The sequence below is a fragment of the Neodiprion pinetum genome, chromosome 1 (assembly GCF_021155775.2).
Source record: "Neodiprion pinetum isolate iyNeoPine1 chromosome 1, iyNeoPine1.2, whole genome shotgun sequence".
Classification (NCBI taxonomy): domain Eukaryota; kingdom Metazoa; phylum Arthropoda; class Insecta; order Hymenoptera; family Diprionidae; genus Neodiprion; species Neodiprion pinetum.
In genome coordinates, this window is record NC_060232.1 from 12,055,576 (window position 1) to 12,081,726 (window position 26,151).

At 36.5% G+C, this 26,151-nt stretch overlaps 2 protein-coding genes across 25 annotated transcripts in view; one reads left to right on the forward strand and one right to left on the reverse strand.

Moving 5' to 3' along the window:
* The window catches only part of LOC124217858 (neuropeptides capa receptor-like), a 41,417-nt gene extending 27,157 nt beyond the window's left edge, over positions 1 to 14,260 (forward strand). For all 24 annotated transcript variants that reach the window (XM_069136668.1, XM_069136670.1, XM_069136634.1 and 21 more), the window contains 5 exons: positions 4,809 to 4,899; positions 5,768 to 5,967; positions 10,779 to 11,024; positions 12,454 to 12,805; positions 12,947 to 14,260. In XM_069136668.1, coding sequence (XP_068992769.1) covers positions 4,809 to 4,899; positions 5,768 to 5,967; positions 10,779 to 11,024; positions 12,454 to 12,805; positions 12,947 to 13,142 — 1,085 coding nt within the window. In that variant the 3' untranslated portion in view covers positions 13,143 to 14,260. The remainder of the gene's footprint in view (positions 1 to 4,808; positions 4,900 to 5,767; positions 5,968 to 10,778; positions 11,025 to 12,453; positions 12,806 to 12,946) is intronic.
* Positions 1 to 18,883, reverse strand: part of LOC124221706 (uncharacterized) — a 65,866-nt gene extending 46,983 nt beyond the window's left edge. Inside the window, exon 1 of the mRNA XM_069134512.1 lies at positions 18,849 to 18,883. Coding sequence (XP_068990613.1) covers positions 18,849 to 18,853 — 5 coding nt within the window. The 5' untranslated portion in view covers positions 18,854 to 18,883. The remainder of the gene's footprint in view (positions 1 to 18,848) is intronic.
* Positions 18,884 to 26,151: the final 7,268 nt, after the last annotated feature.

Consider the following 26,151-nt stretch of genomic DNA (forward strand, 5'->3'; position numbering starts at 1 on the left):
GACTTGTTTAAGAGAGAACATTTTAAAAAAAACCGGTGTAATTGGCACAGGCTTCTGTCACGTGACAGATACCACAAGTCAAACTCCTTCCCGTCGTTATTCTGACTCTGACGCCGGAATACCTAAATAGTTCGACAAGATTTGATGACGACTGTCGATAGAGTACTTTGAAATCCAGCGAAAGATTTTATACATAAATAATTCAGTCCACTGAGACATGAACTTTGAGTAAACGAACCATGTTTAATGAAATCGAAGAATCTTATTCACGAAGGGAATGAGGCACGTCGTTTCAATGCTAACGAAGCAATGCCAGCTTCGGATCTTCTTAGCGGGTCGCTACTTATTTCAACTTTGTTAATAAGCTTTACTGTTCAATTGGTGGGGTAATCTTAAAAAATCAATCCGTTTCAATTTCGTAAATAACAAAGAAGTGATTTGTCTTAAAGTAGAGTCGCACGCTGAAAACGGTTTCGCATTGATTCACAATCTTTAAATTGAAGGGGGTGCACGTAACCACGCGTCCACGTATCTCAAATGCGAAAAAGGGCACAACTGCCCCATTCTATACGTAATTCTGAACATTAACACTCCGACAAATTTTCTTTAGACATGGAAATAAAGAAATGACATGGATTCTACGGAATCGCATTAGTAAATACGTAGAATTCGTGCCGTTTCTTTATTTCTGCATCAAATGAAAATTCGTTGAAGCGTTTTTGTTCAGGATTGCGTACAGAATGGGACTGTTAAGTCTCTGACATTTGGAGATAGATACGTAAACGTAGAAATCGACCAGGGCACTCCCTTGAGGCAAGAGCGAATTTCTTTCCATTTCTGCACGGATCGATGCAAATTCAAACATCATTTCACGTTTGGTTTGTTCAGGCAAGTTGCTCCCTCACCGTTTATCTCCCTTTTAATCGTAACGACGTTGCAGAGCGTAACGTAACTTTGAGTCGTTGTTTGCGAACCACGAGATAGGCACGAGAATCAAAATCAAGGTAGGGAAAATACAAACATGCAAGCATCAGGGACAGCAGTGGTTGCCCGTATTCTACGTTCATACGAGTTATTTTTCATTGTACCTATTTTATCATTATAAAGCGAGCAGACCACGTACATCTAAAAAACTGACAGTTAATAGTAATTGAATTCTACTCATTTTCCTGAATATCTGGCAGTTAACTCTTTTGGCGACTGCGTGACAGCGGTGAGAGTTAAACGATTTGAACTCAACTTAAATACAAGTCAAAAGTTCCGAACCTGGAGAACACTCCAAGTTTGAATCGAATAACATCACCACTTTTCGAAGTACCCTAATTTCGCGAAAGTTGAAAGGTATGGTAAAACGGGTTAATAACAATTCCCCGAGGTGAAATTTCGGCTCTAACGTAGGCCTGCAAAGTCTTAAACTGGGTACGGACTTGAGCATATTTTCCCGCACGAACTGCATGCGCGTAAATATGCTCAAGTGTGTACCCAACTTTGCGTTCGTTAGGAGGTGAAATAGGAACAACGGAGGATTATTTTGTACTTAAAAGAGATGCTATTCTAGGCCTAAGCTTGGCAGATGTTTCCATTTCTCTCACGGTTAGGATCAAAATAGAACGTCTTCAAGACCTCCGCAGGACCTCTGTATCCTTTACCGTAAAATCTAGTATTATATTCGTTAGAAAATTATCGCATACAGCAAATACCGATGAATATAAAGCAGCGGTGGACAATATCTATAATAATTTGCATCACGGCATGATATTGAATAACTTTACACTATGTGGCAATATACGGAATATTGATTATTGATAACATGTCATTGTCCTGACTACATCGCACTAATACTCTTTAGGCAAAGTCGTATGCACCTATGTTGGTTGGAAGGTTTGGGTGGCCAACACGAAGCGTGCTTTGGTATTGCATGCTGCGGCCAGATACAACTTATTGTTTATCGTTAAATGGCCGCATAATAAGAATACATACGTTTTTTTCTAGTCACGAGACTCATGTTTCATTTGCAGTACCTAATATTAATACTGCCGGTTTACAATTTTTTGTTGTGAAGTATAAATATTTGTTTTGTTTATATATATTAACGAGATATAGAGACAGTTATATGCGAGGGGAAGGTTAAGAATTTGAGTCGGTAATGATAATAAAATGGACAGGCATACCAAAAAAACGAGAAAGATGATAAATACGACATTGTTACATCTGACATTGAATTAAATGAATAAAATATAAATAACGATAGAAATCGTTTAATCATTCATTCCAATGAATTTCACTTTTCTAACTCTCTGATCATATAAATATATGGACATTAAATCATCGATTTCGTTACATTTAAAGTTACACACTCGTACATTCATTCGCACAATCATACACAGAGTGAAACACGCCCTTTTAGTTAATTTCTTCCTTTGTATCAATTGGTTGTTGTATTTTAATTTGTTTCACAATTTCTAATTATTCTCAACAGTTTTTTAAATTAAATTAACGGTTTTATCACTTACGCATGAAGTTTGATCCAACAGGTTCCGTTATTGATGTAACATCCACTTATAGTGTTTTTTCTGATGTGCGATCGTCAGACCGTTCCTGTGAGATGTTCGTTTTCGAAGATTAGTGTAAAAATTAGTTTAAAATTATAGAAATGACGTATTAAATTTTGCTCCACTACGAGGAATGAAATTTGTGTTTATAACAGTCAGGCGTCTTCTCGTCGAGTCACACAATTGGTCAACATCAGCTAACATTATGGGCGAAGTTTCGCGCACACTTCTACAATCACGTATTATCGTCACAGAGGGATTGATTCCACTTTCAGCTGACATGAAATCTCAATATTCTAGCGCAACTTATAATAATCCATTGAACACTTTCAAACGCGAAAACAAAATGCACTACGGCGCCCCTGGCGGCAGACGCAAAAGTTAATCAGGACTATGCCAGAATTTCGAAGAAAAACTTGTTGACCAAACGCTCTGCGATACGCGAGGTCTTTAAGGTCGTAAATAGTAGTAGAAGGATTAGGTAGGACATGTAGGGCCAAAATAGGTTGTAGTGGGATGTCGAAGATCATATTAGAAATAAATATCGAGCACGTAGGTCTCAAGGCTTTGAATAACGACTTAATAAGACTTTACTTACTACATGCATATATCTACCGTGGGATCAAAATTTCGACTCAGGTCCGAAATCCCGAGTCACTAAAGTTTTCTGAAGTGCGAGAAACTATGCGAATTATAACGATCGCCGTCTTTATCATTTATCATCCTAATTGTTTTAGTCCGTATTCGTATCCTTCACAGACCGAAAGAGTGAGCGATGCGATGAGAATGTAGCAGATGCTTAAGGATCACTTGAGTGAAAAGGGCAGAACAGACAGTGATCCATTCCAGCTGTAGTTGGAATGGAACTGGCAAAATTCAAGTGAACTTGGCTGGTTGGTTCAACGATTGAAGTGGAGACAAATTGAATAACCTCATTAAGTATCTGTTTGAATCCGACTCTGCTCCCTCCATAACGGTATTGTGCCCATGGAATTTCATTAATTGTTATCCGTGAATCGATATACATAGCGTAGCATCCACGACCATAGACGGCTAGTTGTTGAGTGCAACGCGACTGTTTTCATTACTTCTTTACAGCCAATGTTGGATTTTCACTGTGGAAAGATGCAAGGCCATGAAGTAGTTAATTAGTCCAATTAAGAACGAGAGGCTTTGTTGACAATATTTCTTCGAATTACGGTGCTTTGTATAATAAGTAAAAATTATATTCTGCTCGTTAAAAAAATGTAATTTGTTACGTTTGAATATTTGTAATCAAATTCACACAATCGAGGACGAATGAAACAAGATTACTGTGAACAGGAACCCATTCTTCTGTTTTTTACCGATAAGACTTGCTAAAATCCGCTCATTTTTATCAGGGATTGGCCAAGACATCTTTTGAAATGTTTAAGCACACTCTAAGTATCAGTAAGTTTATAAGTATCATTTGCAGTGTACCTAGCTCCCTCATCTCACGTATATGACGGAAGACTGTGGCTATGTAGGTTTGCGCGGAGTTACTTTGAAATAACTTCGGTAACAAGAGATTCTTGAAGAGACTTAATTACATTGTTCGTTCAAATATTATTTATAGAGTCTTTCGCAAGAGCCAGAAGAAGGTTCATTTTGATTAAGCCGATGCTCGTGAACTTTTTCTATGCAGTTAAATACGTTACTTGCAATAACTACAGGAATCTTTGGATGTTGGAGAAAACACCGGAGTGAATGGAAACCATCACTTTCACTTACGTTTTTTGATTTCCAATTTTCCACTGAGAAGAGCGCAGTTTTTGTATTCGAAGATTCAAATAAGACGTAGTTAAACATTGTTATCAGTTCTTGCGCAATATGTCAAGATGTAGAAAGAATTTTTCTACAGCCTAAATTCACAAACGAATTGCAGTACTTTTGTATTTCAACCTTCAGATAATTCAGAAAAAAATACAAAGTGCAATGAATTTCCGATTTTGATAAGTAAAGTCGTTCTTTCAAAGCCAACGTTCATAATTCTCTGTGCACTGAAATTTTCTGTACGTAATTCTGCAGATTTAAATTTTTTTCAAAAGTAAACGGACTACGCTGCTGACTAACTGAACTTTACTATATTTTCGTACAGTTTTTTCGAGATAAAAATTTGAGAATTACGTGATGTTACGGAAAATTCACCGAGGTCAATATTATTATGAAATCGAATGACCTGTACATTTTTTTAAATTAAACCTTTCTAATGGAGATGTTTTTTTCTGTTTACAGGCCTGCCTAACGAGCTGAGTCAATTTTGGCGGCAGTATCCTTGGACACTTGGGTTGGCATTATGTAAGCTCAGAGCTTACGTTTCTGAGATGTAAGTCACAATAATGGTAGATTCAGGGTTGAGTCTGCTAGCATTCGAGATTTTTTATAATCAGGCAGTTGGTTATCTGATTATTATAAAGTACCAACAAACGAAAAATTGCTCACTTCACCACGGGTGAAATATGTGCTTCGTTAATTCATATGAATGTGGCTTTGCTTGATGACGCAGATTATGCAGTTCCGATTACTCTTATGTTGAGTCAAATGACATATTTCTTTCATGAAAATTGAGAAACATTTTTGCAATACCTGACCGTCACATTTGGTTTAAATTCAACAAATCCTATCTCCACGTGTTGGCATCAAAAGAATCATTAGCATGTATACCGGAACGTGTATTCAAACAGACTTTTTTATATTCAGCTCACTGCCTACGACCCTTTGGAATTTTTTTCAATCCGTGCCCCTTTGTCATATTTATCAGTTTAAACCTTTTTCGTTGAATCACTGCCACATTGCTGTGCAGTATGAGAATCGGATACTTTCTTTAAAGACCTAGTAGCTCTGTGTTTGGAAGTTTGTCTTTACACGAATCATGAATTGATTTGAATTGAATTCTCTAGAAAAGTCTTTCCAACGCTATATAAACAGTACCGATAAATAGTTTCTGTAATATGGCTCGTGTTCGCCCGAATATAAAGTCTGTAAGTTTTCATCAGCAAATTTCATTTTGTAAGTCTCTCAGTTGATCCGATTCACAGACTCACCGAGAGTTCAATAATTCTTTCGAAAGATCTGCATTCGTTCGAAAGTATAAAAAATTAGCGTGTCTAAAAAAACAAGTTCCATGTTCTACTAGGTATAAATTTTGAATAACAACTACTGTATCACTGATCCGCGTATCCGACTGTCATCAGGTCATCCTACGTATCGGTTTTGACAATCGTGGCCTTCTCGATGGAAAGATACCTAGCGATTTGTCATCCCCTGCACCTTCACGCAATGAGCGGACTGAAGAGACCGCTTCGGTTTATCCTGGCAGCTTGGCTCGTGGGAATTATCTGTGCAATTCCATTCGGTGTCTACATGAAAATCAACTACTTGGATTATCCTCCAGGTTGGCACAAATCATCGTTTAATACACTATTATTCGCCTCCTTGAAAAGCTTCGAGTCGAGTGACCTTGGTTATGACGTACATCGACCTTAAGAGATCCAAAAGGATCGTTCTGAGTGTCAGACATTAATATCAACCGCTGACAAGGAGTTCCTTGCTGATGCCATAAATCGAACCAAATTGGTGTTTCATTATTTATCTTTTATTCTACCATTTCTCTTCTCTCTATCTAATAGAAAAGTTCTGAAAAAATGAACAGGTAAAAAAGATTATAATAACAATAGTATAAAAAATATTATAATAACAATAGCATACGCATGAAGTTGGCGGTGGAGTGAGATGCCGAAAACGAAACAAAAAGCATCTAGCAAACAAAACTTCCTTTGACAGCTGTCATCGGCTGTTTATGACAGTCTTTGACAAATATTTTTATAGGTATCTGTTTCTGACACGCAAGAAATAAACATGCAAACGAGAATTATCAAGATGATTCCCGACGGGAATTGTCTTTTTCGCGCGCTGGCGTATCGTGTATATGGCACTCAAGATCGACACGCAGAGGTGAGACTGAGTATCGTTTCAAATATATCACACTGGCAAACATGTCAGCAGAAGTAATGAAACAGAACTCGCGGAGAGTTATATCAGAGAAGAAATAGGTTTTTTCGGATCCTGTAAATCCTTGATCCGGTTAACCACTAAGTAAGGGCCTTCCCAGTTCCTTTGTAGTTTCGGACATCGTCCTTTCTGTCTTCGAGGTTGAAAGAGCCAGACAGAATCTCCGGGATTAACTTTTATATCCCTGGCTCGAATATCATAACGAGTTTTTAATTTGTCTGAAGCCATAGAAATTCTACTTATAGCAAAGTTATGAATTTCTTCTACTATGGGGAAAATAATAACTATAGCAAGATAAGTCGCCAAATGCAATTGGATTGGGGGTTTTGTACATGTGAGTGGATTCGTTTACGAAAACAATCTGAGCAGACCTGCATAGGGAGCCAATAGCAATGTCGGGTTGATCGGAAACAACCGATCAACAGTTGCAGACCTGTCATCAAATCAGCACAAATAAATTCACCTCTCTAACAGACACTGTATAAGGAAATAGTGAGGCGAGAAGCGCGCAGGGACGAAGCCCCTAGTATTTTCAAATACATCCATGCAAGCCGTGCGTGGAATTAGATAATATATCGATCTTTGGGCTTTGCATTATACTCAGTGAGATTATTGCGTTCAAAATTCATAAAAAAAACGTTCGATGAGTGTGCAAAGCTCTACAGTTAAAATTGTGTACAATAAAGTATGCGTTAGATAAACTTGTAGTTTTGAGAAAGAAAATCTATGCTTAACGGTGTGAAAGTATTAAATATGAAAATATTAGTACAACTCGATATCAAAATCTGTCGCTGCAATTCAAAATTGGTTAAAGGAAAGCTTTGTGGGGAACATCGGAGAATAGAAGATTGATTTGCAGCTTTTTTAGTCACAAGCATAATCGTACAACGAGTTATTTGTTGGGTAGAAAGTAGAAAAAGCAAAAACAGACTTTTAAGGATGATGGGAAATTCTGGTAGTACCAAAAGTAACATGTTACTAAAATTAAACTGCCTGTCATTATAATTCCATTTACGGTGAATTTAGACAGTGACTAGACTATATAACAGAAGATTTCAAAAAAGCGCGGGACATTTATACAGTTAAAGAATTGCAGTCACGAAATTGATTACGACGACAGCAACAGCAACATCAACAACAACAACTTTATAGCATAACAAAGTTGAGGGTTTTTAAGTTCTGACACATGCGAAATTTAGGTCGTGCTGAAATCTTCTGAAATCCCTTGAATTCTTTTGAAATTTTTGAAACCTCAAAATTTTTTGAAGTACTCAGAGATCTTTTAAAATCCTTGAAATCTTTTGAAATCTGCTGTAATCATAGAAACCCCTTGAATTCGAGTAGGATTTTACTTTCGCTGCATTCGCAGCTTTCTCATAGGCTGATCTTTCTAACCTCGAACTCAGTTTTATTGAGGCGGACATAGTGCGTTGTTTCACTGAGTCCAAAACTTAATAAATTTTTGGAAATCCTGCATTGGCTTTGAGCCAAAATATTCTTGAAAGATGTAGCTGTGATAATGAGCATGAAAAAACTATTTTTACAAATTTTTAGGCTATAAGCCCTCTTTAAAAGCCAATTTTGTTTGCTAATTGAACATCTGTCTAGGTAACAGTTATCTTGTAAAAACAAGAAAAATATTTAACAGTTTGTCGTGATGCAATATATTACAAAAAATCGTTAAGTCCAGACTTTATTATACTGATATGCAGGATGAGAAGCGATTTTCTTACATGATAGAGGTTTGTGAAATTTTTTTTTTCTATCATCGTCGTCGAGATAAAAAGTACACTCAAACGATAATAAACCGTGTCCAATTGCTATTCAATTCTTCGATCAGGAATTTCGAGAGGTTTCCCTGTTTAGACGGCCTAAAAAACAAAGATAATTTTCGAGCCTTATGCTTGAAAATAAAGACAGGTAATATGAATCGAACTACGTATATACTTTCACTGAATATGATGTGCTGTATTCATGCAAAATAAAAAATTTTTACTCGATGAGGAACTGCGAAATTAACAGTGCTTCATCGTGTACATCTCTGTACCTTTGTAAAACAAAATCTATACCCGTATAACCTTTAACAAGAGCAGGCAAGCGTGTGCATCGTGATCTTTATTAAATCCTTCCAAGCTTTAGCTTTTAAATTTAATGTCAAGTACGAATTCATTGGATGACTCTGTTCGAGCAGTGAATTTCATGAATTGTAAAAGAGGCTACATCAAGTATCATTCGCTTTCTCCGAAATTAGGTTGCCAACAATACGTCTGGTATGCTTTTAACATTGATTCAATAGCTGGCGTATGGCGCATTCCACGTCTAATCTCAGGATCAGTCAAATCTTGTTAGTAAAATGACGTCGTTCTTTGTTACGAGTATGTGCGATTTTTTGTATAATTTTATTTGAGACGTTAGCAGCCGTTTAAATATATTCGAAAATCGACAACGTCCGAGTTTCAATCCAATATAACCCTGGAATTTAGATCGTAGAAGAGTTTCATTCTTGAGTGAATTTTGACGTCGTAATGTGCAGAATATTATGGCAGTCCCTGAAAGTTGATAAAATATAAAAGGTATAAATATAATATATTTTATATAAACATATATAATTATAAAATAAAAAAAAAAGGATATAATCACACGCGTAAATTCTTTCCCCGTCCGTAATACACGTGATTTTTTGGTCCCGGTCCCTTTCAAAATTAGCTTTTCACGCATGTTGAGTGGGTGGAAAATTGTCGATATCACAAGCGCGAAATGGGATTTTTTTAAAAGTGATCAGATGAAAAAAAAATATCAGTACATGAATAACGAAATCGGCAAACTCAAAGGAAACAAAATGCGCAATCAAAAAACCTGTTTATTCGGTGGTTTCTGAAAATTTTAACGGTTAAAACAGTGTCCGACCTCCGTTTATTCCAAACTCTATGGAAAGCTTCTGCCTATTAGGACGCTTTTTTTCAAAGAACTGTAATTCTTCCATTTTCGAGTTAAATCATTTTGAATTTTAAGATTCACTCAAAATTGATACATTTTTCTTATTATCATCGGGGGTTTTTTTTTATGGTCCACAGTTTGCCAACTTGTTATGGATTGAAAGTGGAAAGTTGTCAATTTTTCAATATATGCTAACGTCTAAATGCCTTTGAATAAAAATTCACAGAGTCACACACATTCTTATCAACTCGTGACATCTCAAATTGTGCTCGAAGAACGTGACATCTCGATCGGGATTAAATTTTTCATTGATACGGCACTGGAATTTAGGGTGCGTGAAGTATACGAAACATTTTTTCCAATGGATTAAATAATTGTTTCAATCATTTTCTCATCTGTTTAACCTTCATGGTGAGTTCGATTTTACGTGAAAGTTTTTGACCATTCTGTAAACCCAATGCAGGGTTCTGTGTAAATATTATCCCAATTCCGTAGTGTATGTAATTTTTGTGTTCATTGCATAAATTGAAAAATTCAATGTAATTAGCATATTAGAATTGAAGAACATTTGTTTGTTCGATTTTATGTGAAAATTTCTGGTTCCTCGTTACGAATGCTGAGTAAATAAAAAAATGATTTTAACAATTATTGATTCCATCGGAAAAAAATGCTTCGTATAATTCATGTGTCCTGGATTTCAGTGCCGTATCAATGAAAAATTTAATCTCGATCGAGATGTCACATTCTTCTTTCACAATTTGAGATGTCGCGTTTTTCGATACTGCCGTCGAGTTGATAAGCTCGTTATCAAGCATCGAATGCTATACCGGGACAATCTCTTGGTACTTGAAAATCAACCGCGCATGCGCCAAATAATTCAATCTCATTGGTCGGCGAAATATTTCCACAGCGATATTTACGTCTGCGATGCAGGCGGGCCAACGTACGCAAAATGTGTACGTTTGAATTTTCAAAGAGCATAAGCATTAAATGCCGACCGTTCTTTGAAGAATCAACTCTCCGACCCAATGACAAATGCTTCCCAAACCTTTCCCAGTCACTATCTCAATTATTTGAGAATCTATCCTCAAAAATTCGTATCAAGCACATCGTCGCCAGAAACAGTTTGACAGCTGAAACTCGGGATGGCAAGCCTGTGCGAACTGCCGATAAAACTCGCGCATGCGCGGTTGATTTTCAAGTTCAAGAGATTGTCCCGGTATAACTAAAGGTATCAATCGCATTGCTTATTTTCAGGTTCTCGCAACCCTTTACTAGAATCAGCCGTCTGCGCCATGCTGTTCCTGCCGGATTTTCCCATCTACCAACTGAGCTGCGCAATATTTTTCTTAGTACCAATGATCGTGATTTTGGTTCTTTACACCGCGATGGGCTTGCAGATTCGTAAAACCACGAGAAGTACCCTTGGGCAAAATGTCGACGGTGTCGTCCACGGTGAAGTTCGTCAGATCCAATCGCGCCGAGGCGTCATCCGAATGCTGAGTAAGATTATTTCGTAATTCACGCTGTCTTAAGGCAGTGGCATCCTGGCTAGTTCTCAAAGACATGGTATTACAGTTACAGCAGTGACACCCTCGTCACGTTACCTAATATCTTTATAACTGTTTCGCGAACAAAAATTGCATCTCTTACCACCATCGTAAACAGTTAATACCGACATTTAAAGAATCCTCCTGAGATCAAAGTTTATACGTCGTAAGATATCTTCGAAATGCAGTTCGATTAAATAAACATTAATTTTTTTGTCAGATTTTTCCACTTGTAATATTGTAACGAGTCCACGTACCCTATTCCTTTGCCTGTGAATTCTTAAACCCAAATGAAGCACTGATGGAGATTTGGATGAGACGGAGGAAGAGAGATTGGAGAATTCCCGTTGTTAAAAATTGGCAATGACAATGATCGATTCCTTCGGTCGAGTTTACTGTTTTAAAAAGATGGTACATGACTAGTTTCCTCCTTTGTATCGTTATGTGCCAATGTGAATATTAATAATTATTGGCGATGTCGTGAAGTGTAAATATCTGAATCCTTACAAGTCATGATCTGAATTCGTACCAAATGCTTAAATAAATAAATACATGTTCCGCGAAGGGCTCACACCAAGGGCCGAAAAGTTGACAAAGTTTCTCTGATCACAGTACATTTGCGAGATTTCTTCCTACATTCAACACCGACGTAACAATAACGGTAATTTTTTTTAACAATAACGATGATTAGGTCCAAGCGAATGTCACAGGCATTGAGTTGGGAATTTATTGCATGGAACGTGTTTCAAGCACGTAATAATTTTCAGCATACGATCGATTCTGAACCACATTGTGGAAAGTAGCGTCAATATATTTTTTATTAAAAAAATGTATTATTAAAATCTTAGTTGGAGATAACAAGTTGTTGAAAGAAATTCTGTGATACGATGTTTTTGAGTCAAATTCTGAGGTACGATCTATGTCTTTTAACCCTTTAATTCATATTGAAAGGATCGAAGTACGTACTTTTGCACGAAAAAAAGCATTTTCTGCTAATCTGCCATGAAAATCCGAATGTCTCTATCCTAAAAAACGTGTCTTAGACGCATCGTGTATTGTGACGGATACCAAATCGCTACTGTTAAATCCGCTCTTCACACTTTATATGCACGGCTTACGCAAACCAAAGGTTTCCCTCGAGATAGCGAGACTTGGCGGGTGTGAGAAACAGGGTGACGATGTTTAGCTGACGATGAGAGTTAAACAGCCTCCCGGGGGGCGTTTCGTTCCGAGACCAAAGTGGAATTGATTCTACCTCTGGCAAAGATTTGAACTTTTCGAAAGCGAGCGGGTGTCTGAAGAGCTCGACAGCGGTCGAGAAAGCCAAATTAGGCTAGTCTGTGTGAGCTTTGATCTCAAATTTGACGTGTCATTATTTGCAGGCGCTGTTGTCATTACGTTTTTCCTCTGCTGGGCACCATTTCACGCGCAGCGTGTTCTTTACGTCTACGGTGTGGCGGAGAATTGGAAATTTTACGATAAGATGAAGGAACAGATCTTCGTCACCAGTGGCATCCTCTACTACTTCAGTGCTACGGTTAATCCCATCCTTTACAACGTCATGAGCGCCAAATACAGAACCGCTTTCAAGGAGCTTCTCTGCTGTTGCTTCGGTCGTGCGAACCAGTCAAACCGCACAATCACGCTCAACACGTATTCTCTTTGTCAATGCAACTCAGGTGGTAGTACACAATTAACGCAACTCGGAAGTTCCAAGCATCCTTCCTCGGTTAGGTAAGATTTTATTTTTTTATATTTCTTGTTTTTTTTTATTGGAAGTGGGGTCAAGATTTGTCGAGAATAGTCCAATAAAGCGAAAGTATTTGTTGCCACTTTCTCTACCAATTTCATCTACGTATGCTTGATAATTTTTAGATGCACTATTCACGGTACGAAGAAATCTCCTCAAATGAATTCGGAAAAGAGTGGATTTCCTCCATCAAAAGGCCTCGACTCAGCAGAAAATGGTACCAACGAACCCCTTTTGAACAGCGGATCTACGGTTGAGGAAAATCGAAACGGTCGACCACCTTTACAGCCTTCAGACTCCACTGCGAGCAGCAATTTGTGATCCCACAGTAGTTGTATACTTTGGAATAGAATTCCTTTAAAGTCAGGCACTTCGGATATATATTGCCAATTATCGTAACTAACGACCTGAGGGTGAAGTCAAGGTTAAATCTATATTATTTTTATCAAATTTTACACAAAATATTGTATCTTGTTCAATTTGAATGGAAATTGCCAAAGTGTGTGATGTTTAAAGAACACGATGCAAATACAATTTTGGAAGCTGCATTTTATGTGATAGTTTTTTTCTACAGACAAAAGTAAGATCAATTTTTAGATAATTTTTTTACGATCGGGTAAGCTATTGGAGGAATTGGAAATTGCGAATTAGTATCTTCGACTTGTATTAATACGCCATTCACTACGGCAGATCGGAAAAATTTTTATTTAAAAAATGAAGTACCCAAAGGCTTATTTTCTTACTGTAAGTTCAGATTCCCCACATATGTCTGTATGACAAACATAGATAGGTATCATCTGACGGAATTATTTGCAACATATTCACTATGTAGATTTCAAATTCTTTGTGGGAAATTATTGGTCAATGATCGAATTATGAGACGGGTTAATTGTTTAGTGCTTTCACCGTTTATTGGCAGATTCAGCTGATGGGCTCAGATTTATTTACTAAATAAATAATCAGATTTATTTACTCTTGCCGTCGATATTTTATTACTCGATAATCATACGAACAACTTTTGGCTTTGGCCTTGAAAAAGGAAAGATAGAAATCCTGGTCTCCTAACCGTGGTCCACCAAAATTTCAGATTCAGCTTTAAAAAATTCTAAACTGTCAATCTTCATAAATGTATTGAGTGATTTTAAACGTTGATTGAACGAAGCAGTTGTCGAATTTAAGTTTGTATGTAATCAACTCTGTAAATCTTCCATTGAAATTTCAATTGGTAAAATCCTCACCGGAGTTTCAAAAAACCAAAATTGAAGGCAATTGACGTTGATTGCAATTACTGTGGATATATTCACAATAGCATGGCGATGAAAAAAATTGGACAAACGTTGTCATGATTTCTTCAAAGCCGTGCAATTACTATACATTTTTCAACGATATTTCATACTGAAAAAAATCCAAGAAAATATATATAATGCCCGTCAAAAGTCTTTCGTAAACGTATAATGATTTTTTATGATAAAAATTGACCTGAAACCAAAATTTCACTTTATCGAAACGAAAGAATGTTTTTTTCAAAACAATAAGTCAGCGGCTCAACCTAATTGAAATAAATATCTCCTTGAATTTATGCATTATTTCTGCCAATGTCTGCGCAGACAGACTTACTTTGTTATTTTCACCGCGTTCCACAATTGAACATCATATTTTATGGACAGTGTTTGTGCAGGATTATTTTTGATATTTAATTCTCGTAATTAAAGCCTTTTATTACTCCGAAGGAAAACAGCCTCGGACTGTCGAGTGTTCAAAATGACAAAACTTTCGAGTGAAATAATCCTGCAGCTATTTACGTTGCTTAAAACTGCTCTTCAGCTTTAACAATTATGCGAAAATTAAGGTGCTTTGCCGACTATTTGAACGGCTGGTGAGCAGATAATTAGGCAATTGTCTTAGCAAGTCATCACAGTATAAGTTTCTCCTTTGATTTTCTTATTTTCGTTCAACTGTACGAGCAGAAGATGGAATTTTTTTCATCATTTATTTTTTTTTCTTTTATTTTTATTTTACTTCCATTTTGCATCACGGAGAATAATGAAGATCGTCTTTCCTGAAAGTAAGTGATCGAAGAAACAATGTTATCAAGGTCTGATTACTTCCGTCTGGTTGGTCGAGCTTTCTGCGATTTTCAGCAGATTTTCCCTCGGGATTATTATTTGATAACTACAAGAGCAAATCAAGGACCTTGTTTGAATGCCGAATGACAAAAATCTGCCCCATATTTGCTTTTGAATGCATAAATTGATCAATCACCGTGGCGTTGTTGTAAACATATTTACGGAAGTAAGGATAATGAATAAAAATTGTCAGAGAATACATTCAAGGGAGCTTCGATATACCTACGTGATGTAGAGATGTTTGGGAAATATTTGGGTGTATTCTATCAATGATCAATTTCCACGCTTTATTTAATCAGCAGGCACTTTCTTGAAATGTAAAATATAAGTGTGTATACATCGTTATACATATTTAGGTGGTTCCAAGAAAAAGTTGTTTTTTTCGTTTGCACCCCCTTCCCAAATCTTGGTGCTTATGAAAAAAAGATCCTCTCAAAAGATAAGCTCTATAGCTCAAGTCTGATAGTTCGCTCTTTTAATTTTTATTCCTCATTCATGAGAACATAACATGAGAAAATTAAATTTTTCCTTAAAAGTTAGAATATTCGTAAACTGTTTTTTTAAACCACCTTAATACGTATACATGATTTTTTAATATTTATAGGAAACACGTTTGCAAAATCTGTCATATACCCTTGAAAATAAAGGCACTTGATTCGAACGAGATATTTCAAGAGGTGTGACTCTCAAAAATTTTTCTCGGATTATTGTTCCTTTAAAAATTCTCTAATTATTTACCACAGTAATGTGAAAGTACGAATCTAAATTGTGCGGAAAAGACGTTGGTGTGTCATGTGTGAATGAAGCCAGATCGATTGAGAAAATTGTCTACCTCAGTCTTCAATTTTAACTGAGATATTGATTGAGTCTTTCGTCATTCCAATCCTGCGGTTATATTCGTTTGTATAACCTGCGAACATGCATAAAGCTGTGCAATCCGGCCGTAAGTCGCCATAAGTGAGTCGAATTCATAATCGTCGATGTTGGATTTTCGATTGAAATCAGATCAAGGTCTGCAATAATTGAGTAATGATTTTTTAGAAAACAATATTGCCAATCGAATAACGGAACACATATTGGCAATTCGTAGAAATGTTGAATAAAAACTTTCTGAATAAATATTGTTTAGTCTTGTCGTCTTAACAAACTTAAAGAGTCACCCTTTAGGGGAAAAAACATCACGAACTCCCAGCTTCGAAAATACACTCCTGATTTTTGGGTTTACCCCCTGCTTCGGGGGTTTGCTATCAATATTTAGGGTGTAACCCCTATTACGGAAGCTTACTCTCAACTTTGACGAATATCCTCGAAAGTTAGCGGTAGACCGTCAACAATCGAGGGTTAATCTTCATGATTTGAAGGTTAACCCTCAATATCTGAGGATTTATTGTTCAGGGTTGAAAACAATCCCTCGAATTTGAAGGGTGTATCTCTAACGTTGGTAGTTATTCTCGATTCTGAGGATAATACCTCACACTCTTTGAGGGTATACCCTTAAATTCAAGCGTTGAATAACGTGTAACTCGAAACATTCAGGGTGAACGTCAAGGGTTGAGGGTTATACCCTTACATCGGAATGGAATTCATTCAAGTTCAACTGAGAGTATTGAACGCTGATCCGACAGCAACGAGGATTCATATTATTTCTAACAAAACAGGTAGTAAGATGTTTAATCGACCTTTTAACTCCCGAAATTTGCAATTAACTCGAAACACCTTTTCCCCCATGCTTGCGTTACAACTGTCCCCATGTGAAAGAAATAACTGTGCATCCTGAACTGAAATAACCATAAACTTGAACACGATATTAAACAGTTTCGTATCATGTCTTTATATTTATCAATAATACGCGTATTTTATTCAATGACAGTAATGTGTTGAACGTTGTGTAAATTCTCGATAACTAATTATGTATGCAATGTATACGCTTACCATAAAAGCCCGGAGTTTCACCCGTGACTTCGCACCGAAATTAACCCTCGAGATCAGGGTTAACCCCCAGGATGAGGAGTCTACCTCAAAATTGAAGATTTATCCTTCGAGGTTTCTGCACGCTGTATGATTCGAGTGTTATAATACATGCGAAATTAGACATTGAGAATTTATACAATACAATACATCACCATTATTGCGTAAGGTACACGTATAATAAATTATGCATAAACAACGACGGTATGCTAAACGATGTAATATTACCCTAAACGAGATTCGGAAGTTATTCTCGGAGTTGAGAGTCGCTAACCGTGTTGATGATACGTCGTCAAATTTGAGGGTCTACCTTCAAAGTCAAATGTACCCTTCAACTCTAAGTTGAATCAATTGTTGTCAATTGCCATGGTGATTAACCCTCGATTGCCGAGGATTCAATTTCAAATTTTAGGTGTGACCCGCAAAGTTTAAGTTAAATCCCCCTAAAAATAAGGGTCCAGTTCACAAAATTGAGGGTTTGTCGACAAATTCAGAAAATTTCTGGCTGTTTCCTCCGAATGTTAAATTTTGAGTGTATAACGACAAGACTTGTGTCTTAATCATCTGTCAGCTTCTGTCGAAAGTTTTATCCTGAAACGTAATGAAAGCTTCTGCAATTTGTGACGTTTCGTAAAAAGTGAATCGTGACTCCGCATGCGTATTAAAAAAAAAATTTAAGAACTATAAAATGGTGAAACAGACTATATTTCAAAGGAAATAATTAGAATAACATTTTTAAATCAACGATGAACTAGATTTGTGCACTTTAGATTCACAAAGAAAATCTGACCTCGATTATTCTGCGTTGAATTTGGAACTCAATGTAGAAAGATAGAAAAGTTATCACGATCGGCAAAAAAAAAACAAAAAAAACAAAAGAGCTGAGCTTTCGTCATATCCGAATGCTGTTCCTTGTAACTAAAAACCGAACAAATTTCAAACAAAATCAGTTAGTTTCCAAACTGTCGTGAAAATTTTTTTTTAAATTTCGCTGATAACAAACCTCATTTGGTTTCACCTAATTTACCGTAAAATAAAATCGTTTCTTGTGAAAAGTTTTATTTCAACGAAAAAGTTATTGAAATTAAGTGAGAAACTTACATTCAAGTTTTCTTTATTCATTAAATTATTCACGCCATGGAAATTTTTTCGGACCGTGACACAGACGTCTTACATACTGCAGCGGCCAATATTTTTTCGCAGAATAAGTTACGTCAAGCACTAAAAGGGCTAAGAAAGATGAACTAATATTATAGGAGACACGAGTGACCTCTTAATCGATTTTTAATACCCTTGGATATTTACTCGCTCGGTAATGCTGCACGCCCGCTTGTTCGGTACCAGACAAAAAAGAAGAAGCAAAAAAAAAAAAAAAAACAAAAACCAAACACCAGGGGGGAAAAAGTAGTTGAAGAGGATGGATAGAAGGAAAACGTCTGCTACTCGAAGATTTTCCTCTCCGGTGCGCGAGTCCCTTCCTCCCACTTTATACCCTACGTCTATCTTACAAACCGCTGAGCCGCTTCCGGCTTCGTCGTTCCATTACGTTGAATCATGAGGCATGCTCGGGATCAGTTAAGAGCGTGAGTAACCAAGGGTAACGGCGTCGCAGAGGCAAGCAGAAAAGGGCGAGATTCTCGCATTATCAGAGTAAACAACATAACCTCCCATCTGATGTTTGTTATTCACATGTCTTCTCTAAATTAGCTGGAGTACGTGCAAGCAATTGAAAGAAAAATAAAAATGATATGCATGAATTTACCGTAGAACAAAGTCGACAATGAGATGACAAAACTTTTTCGCGATAATAAAGCTGTAGCATCGAGTCGTTTGAAATTCTAAAACCGAGAGATACAATTCCGGTCTGTGAATATATTTCATTGGTACATTAATTTCCCACGAGGAATAATACAATGATAGATAATATACTTACATCATAGCCACAGCAAAACACTGTCATTGGTCAATGTGGTGCGAAACTTTGTTAGAATTACTCGCGTCGATCTCCAAGGTATGAATATTATCACCTGTATTATACGAAGTGAAGTTGTAGTTTGTTTCATCGCACCAACGATAACTAACCCATGCACTGACAATGAGTAGAAAAAGTTATTGTATTTAATAAATATTAATTGATCCAAATCATCCATGCGTTTGTATAGTCCTGAGAGCACATTTATTCAAAGCGACAATTTACATAGTTTTTAATTTTAAAAATCAGTCCTTAGGTCCAGCAAAAAATTATTTCAATGAATTAAACAGATATTGAGCGACATAAATCACCCAGTTGCTCTTCTGGTTTGATATTTTTATCCAAACGCTGCACGGCTTCACTCAAATAATGTTTACAAGGACCAATTGGATATTATTCTTCCCATCAAAGAAGATACGGCATTTTACAAAAAAAAAAACTGAAATCACAACGACTAGCCCCGTATTTGGATTACAATTGTATTTAAATAATTCAATGCTTTATTTAGTATTAGTGTCGATTATGCCAGTTCTGCGATCAGGTAATGTACTGCTCTGAGATATGTAAATGTTGCGTATAAAGTTGCTGGTTAAACATGTTTTTTTTTTATTATTCAATACGGTATGCTATTATTATTGTCTGCCGCCAATCAAGTGTATTAGCGTCACACCAAAATAGTTTTTGTGAAACATAGTTGAGATGTCAAAACTATAACCCAACATATCACATCACTTGTAGTTGGCCGATTCGCGTATGAATCTAGACCAACGTGATGCGAAGAATTCGGGTATATAAACATCTTTGGGTCTACTTTTCAAACGGGAAAGCTTGCCGTCTAGTGACCGAAATTGGTACTACTTCGAATGAACTATCATTTTAGTTGAAAATGTGAAACATGCACATCAAAACATCAGAAGACTATCGAATAAAGAAAAATTTTATTTCGATGAAATAATGTTCATTTCGTAGAAACAATGATTCGTTTATTGCAATCGCGTATGCAATGGTATCAAGTGTTCTTGAAATCAATTTCAAGTATATGTTTGTAATTTTTAACTACACATGATTGTTTCAAACTGTTTTGTTTGAAGTAGCTGTATAATATCATGAAGAAAATAATTTTCTTAAATGAATATCAAAACCTGTCTTGTGAAAAAAATTCTTGTTTCAACATATTACACAATTCTTTGATCACAGTTATCATTGATTATGTCGGTCAAACATCACATTGAGCCAAATATACTATCCGGCAATAACGTTAATATTTCAGCAGGCGTGGGATTATTGTTTCCAATCTCTCGCTACTTTCGAATCGATACGTTCAGCAGTTAAAGCACTATACTTTCACGAATGAAATGAGGTTTGTTGATTCAAGCGAAGTTTTCGTTCCGAAATTTCCAGATTAACCCTATGACATAAATATATTCTGGTTTGAAATACATTAAACTCGAAACATTACATGCGTAACATTCAAATCAATGCATCAATATTATTGTTTCAATTAAAAAGTGATTTTTCTGACTAAAAAACTATTCGAACCAAATAAACTGAAAGTTAAAAAAATTGGTTGGTTGGTTCGATAACTTTTATTTTTCAGTGTGTGACACCTGCATCCGTGATCATAAAAAGAGGATCAAAGAATTGGTCTTGATCACCGTAACTAAGGGGTAGGTATTGTTCTGAACATTGCAAGTACGTACGTATTTGCATTTTAGCTAGGATCAAAATGATCCTTTATACAACAAAACATCCAAAGCATCGTGTGTTCAAATTATCTAATTATTATGGCACATGCAAGTTTTTGAATGAACTGATACTGACAATGCGTAATGTTTTAAACTTAATTTCGAAGAAGGAAGATGTATCCTGGTAAGATGTTATCTTTTTCAGTAAATTTTGAAATACTGTCTTCTCCAGTCGCATTTTGTGACATGCATTTCAACCATAACGCTGCACACGTCTTGGGTACAATATTGGTGTCACGGTGGGGTCGCTGGAGACCACACATAAAAAATCATTGCGTAGAAATGGAGATATCGATTCAAACAGGCAGAAAAAAATGTTCATATACTTTTAAACTGTTACATCTCAAGGCGAATTAGTAATGTTTAGAAAAATGAACTTTTGAATGCGAAAGAAAACTCATAAAACAACGAAATACCAGAAAATGGATTATTCTACTCAAAAATACATAATTCACTGAATTTTCAATATTTTGAGGTGAAAATTAACTGATTGTGAATAACTTTCAAGAAACAGTTATTTGAGCAAAAAAAAAAAATATTCAGATACTGCGCGATGAACAAAAGATATTTATTTGAGTGAGGTTGAAATTTCGAAAAAAGAATGATTTAACGATTTTTACGATATTTTCATTATCTATTTTGTCATCATAATTATCTCTTATTCAATGTGGCTGCGATCAAATTTTTCTCAATGCATTTTCAAATATATAAAAAATTATTCAAAAACTTAAGATGCCGTCCATGGAATTTGCACTTTCCTTTCATTCCTTTGGAAACGTTGATCTAAATATTCTCACACCTAAAGACTCCACAGGAAAGTTGGCCAGAACGTTTTTCACACACGATGGGGTTGCGAGAAGCGGATTGAAGGAAGGGTGAGCTATCTACGTTTCACAGTACCTTCCCAACGATGATGGAGGGTAGGTGAACCAAACTCCATTTCCTTCTCTGGAGTCGATCCGATCCCAATTTACCAAATGTCATTCCAAACTTGCTCTTATATTCGGCGTAACGGCCCGCCGCCTAAAATTGGAAGCAATGAAGATAGAGCAACGGCGAAAAATACAGGTACGTAACGCCAGGCTTACGATCCAGAAGTCGAAAGAGTTCTTTTTCCAACGAGATAGGGATCTACTGAAGAATGGTTTCTTAATCTCGATTGTGATGAATTGAGGGATTTTCTTGGATATGAAGGTCAACGACACGTTTTCTACAGAGCGTAACTAGGTCAAACATTTTAGGTAACTTTTAAAGCATGGTCTGTAATATCTTTCCTTTGTATTTAGTAATTGTTTCATCTCATTGACCTTTATATCCCAGAAGATCCCCCAATTTATAGAGATCCACTATAAATTGTAACCTTTCATCAGTTGCTATCAGCATGATGCAGCAATCGTTTTGATATTTTTCTACCACATCTATTGTCTCTTTAACGTAGCGCACTACGCTTCTTTCCGCGTGACTAGATTCGCCTTCCAAACCCATAATTTTCCTTACACTCGACATTGCAGTAAAAGATCACAATTTCAACATCATGAAACTATTCAGACCGTTCGGCCCGATCGTTCGATAAGTATAAAATAAAATTGCTCAGTCGATGTAACGTTTACGTCCAAACTGATTCAGGTCAGATGATTCTATTTGTGGGAAATTTTGTCGGAACGAAGAGAAAGGAATTTTCTTTGTCCCAGGAATTACCCAACTGACTTCTATGCAACTTCCTTCTATACGGCACCTTTTTACCTGCGAAAGATCTTTTTATATTTCATTTCTATTTCTTATTTTGTACTATTTTTATTTTAGCACTACTTCAGTTACGTGCAACTCGATCGTTTCATCACATACAGGTAGTCATCGTGGACGTATTTATTGATTTTATTATTAGCTTAAAGAGTACTTGGAAACATCCGCATTATTATTCCATTTCAGCCAGTGAAGTAAAGTGACTAAAGCGTTCTAATCAGTCGTTTTCTCTCCCGTAAAACGCAATGCCATAAATTGCACCAATCTGTTATGAAATTTACACGAAACATTCTTGGACGAGTCCCAATTTTCCGTACTTTCCTCGCGTGACTCAAATTCCGCGTAACCAATTACAGGAGCTTTTCATATGCGTAGGTGCAGAGTCCAGACTGAAATTCCCAAGACACAGTCATACAGACACAGTGGAAAAGTGTGAGGAATCTTTCGCTTAGCTGCTTGGTAAATTAAGTTTCCAGTGCAGCGCAGCTCGAAGTTGTTCGATTAATTTGCGATGAGAACCTTGTTGAATATTGCAGTAACAACATTCAGCTATTCGCACGAAGTTAGTTTTTTTCCTTGGGAATGCTGCTCGGTGATCAGCAAAATAAACTGCTAGAAGCAAGTGAATTTTAGTTGCGTATAAACTTGCTAGAAAGTTGACCTGCTGTCATACGTACCTGAATAAATGGAGGCCTTTAAAGTGTTTACACGTGTTTCACGTGGTACCGTCTCTGTTGAAGAATGAACGTATTACCGCAGAATTCTTGAAATAAGAAATTAGGAAAACAAAGAGCTATTAAATACAAATACTGCGGCATGCCACAAAATTCAAACTAAATAAACACAGTTGAAAACAAAACTGGTCTGTTCAACTGTAGTATCAACATTAGCTTTTATGAATATATATCATTGTTCTGTTTAAAATACATTGCTTGCACCCTGCGTTTGTTGTACTTTATTCATTTTAGGCTCCTTTACGCGATGTTGTTTTTTGCTTTAGCACCATCCTCATCAATTTACCTCCTCGTCTAGTATTGACTCCAAGGGCTTGTCCATTCTATGAGTACCTACTCTTTTCAGTTCCTCGCGAGGTGTTCTAGTGTTTCTTGATCCATTTTCGTAACATATTCCATTACTTCGCCATCACTAAGTTGTCATCTTGACCTTGGCTTCTCTTACGTGTGTTTTGCAGCCTTCGTTTAATCGTAAATGTAAGCCATTCACGTACTCTTTGACTCAATTCTTCCACTTGAATTCTTCTTTCCTTTCTTGCCCCTGCCTTTCTCGAATACCACGACTTGAGATTTCTACGCGTTTAGTGACAGCTTCACCTACTTTACTAAGTTGCTTCCGAATCTGCTTGTCACTTCTCTGAACTCTCCCAGTGTCTCACGTGTTAGCACCAGGAAATCCGGACATCAGAGTTCACATCATTTCTTTTTCGATTACGACTCCTCCTGTCTGGCTTTTCCTCAATCCTCCCACTAAGAAAAGTCCGCCGTGCAGAGAGCAAAGAGCGTTAACTTACTCCTTTCGGTGTCAAGTCTTACTCAACGAATGTCCGTTTACTCCGACTACGTATCTTGTCTTCTGGCATTCTTTCTACGAGCTTGCGACCAATCTCTCATCTCTCAGTTGCAAAGCTCGTATGTTCTCTCTCTAACACCTTCTCAAATGTTCCACTCAGGTACACGAAGAAGGCACATATTTTCCCGCCCTCGTTAGCAGCCTGCTTATGCAACAATTTTGCATAAAGGTATTTTATATCGTGCTGTTTCCTCTCCTGAAGCCAGCTTGGGTTACGGGAATATTATTCTTTTCCTTCAGCTCCACTTTCAGTCTTTCCTCTAGCACCATTGCATACTTTTATCTTGTATGCCGTATTTAACATCTTGATTCCTCTACAGTTCTTCGTATTTTCCTTATATCTTTTCCTAAATCCAGACTTCGTTTTCCAACCCGTCTTTGCCTGGAGCTTTCCTGGTCGGATTTCCGCTCTTGTATTTCCGTCCTCCTGTTATCCTATTTCTCTGTGCTCACCCGCTGTCCCTGCGGGTCTTTCTGGCGTGGCGTTACCTTTTCTTACAGCTGCATAAAGCGCGCTCTCCTTTTCCTCATCTTCACGCTCTTTGAGATTCCTGATCTGCTCCTTTTGCGTCTCTCGATGTAATCCCGCAGTTAGGTTTCATTTCTCATTCGCTGAATCTCGTGTTCTTCCCGTTCCTGTAGCGCCCTCTTCTTCTTTTTGCATTTTTCTCCGAACTTTTTTTTCCTTCTTTGCTACCAATTCCTCTTTTCCACTTTGTTAGCACTGTCTTTGGTTCCTCTTTGAGCTTCGTGCACTTCATTCCCACCGTTTGCTGGAGTTTGTTTTTCAGACCCCTCACCTTGTCTCCGTGCCGTGTTTTGTGAATTTGATCATTTATAATAAGGGCATGAGTTTGTTTTAACCTTACTGATACGGTTTAATTTTTCTATTTTTCAATTATTCGTATTGGTGGAGGTTGGATCGACAACAGATAAAAAGCAATCGATAATCACTAGAGAATCCTGCGGGAATGAATCGTATAGGTGTATTAATATTCATAATTAGCCGTATATGTAAAATATACGTTCGTATATTTGCTGAATGCAAGCTTACAACTGTTTCTTTTTCCAACAATGTTTATTGCATCATCAACGTTGACAAATAGTCAACAAAATATAAATTCATATTTCTTTTTCAATACACTTGGGGTGCAAATGTTCTGACCAAACAATATTACGAGAAGGATGTGATTCGGTTTGTGTAAGGAGCCAGAAAAATTTACGCATAAATGAGAGAATTGTATTTTTCTTCATATAATTATTATTACTCTCATACGAATGCACGATGGTGGCGTATTTTTACATGATTTCTTAGAGTGAGAGCTTACAAGTTGCCGCGGAATATAAGAAGGTAAATCTTAATACTTCAAAACGGTACAGTGCTTGCATGAAAACTTGGCAAAATTGAGTAGATACGCAAGTCGAATGGAATACTTCAAAATTAAACGTAAAGTAGCTAGATGCTCAGAATTAATTCTTGCCGAGACGAAGTGAAGCACACTCGTTAATTTCTTCTGCATATAAAATGTTGAGCTTGTTAAAGCTTAAGTAATAATTTAGAATTATACTTCAAGGATAAAAAAGTTTCTGGCTACAAGTTATTCCTCACTTGAAAATCTCGTACATATAAAACGTGGTCCATTTTTCCATAATAAAATAAAATTCCTAGTTTCAATTTCTCAATGTGATTTGGAATATTTCGCAAAATTACCGGAGATCAATTTTAGAAAGAATTTAACCATTTTTTCGACGTGAGACGATTCAGCTTTTATAAATAATGTGCTAGTTCAACCAAACTTTGAGTTTTTCGTGTAGTTGACTTAATAATATACGTCGATTTTTAAACACCCACATTTAACTTAGCATTGCCTAACCAAGTGTGTTAGAAATTTGATGGAAATCCAAAAGATTTCTTACCTAATAATAACGTATTTTAAACGTACGATTCACATATCCGGTAGCGTATAATTAAACCAATAACGAATGCTTTAATCAAGATTACTAAGATTTAAACACGTTTATCAGATAAATTTTCAGTGCAGTAAATTTGTGTCATGTCCCTTTAAATTTGATAAATTTTTTTTTACTTTCTGGTATCTGGAGCGTAAAATTTTGCTAATAATAAAATGATATATATAAATATATATATACCTAGAAAAACTTTAAGCCTACCTCATGTTTTCTTTACG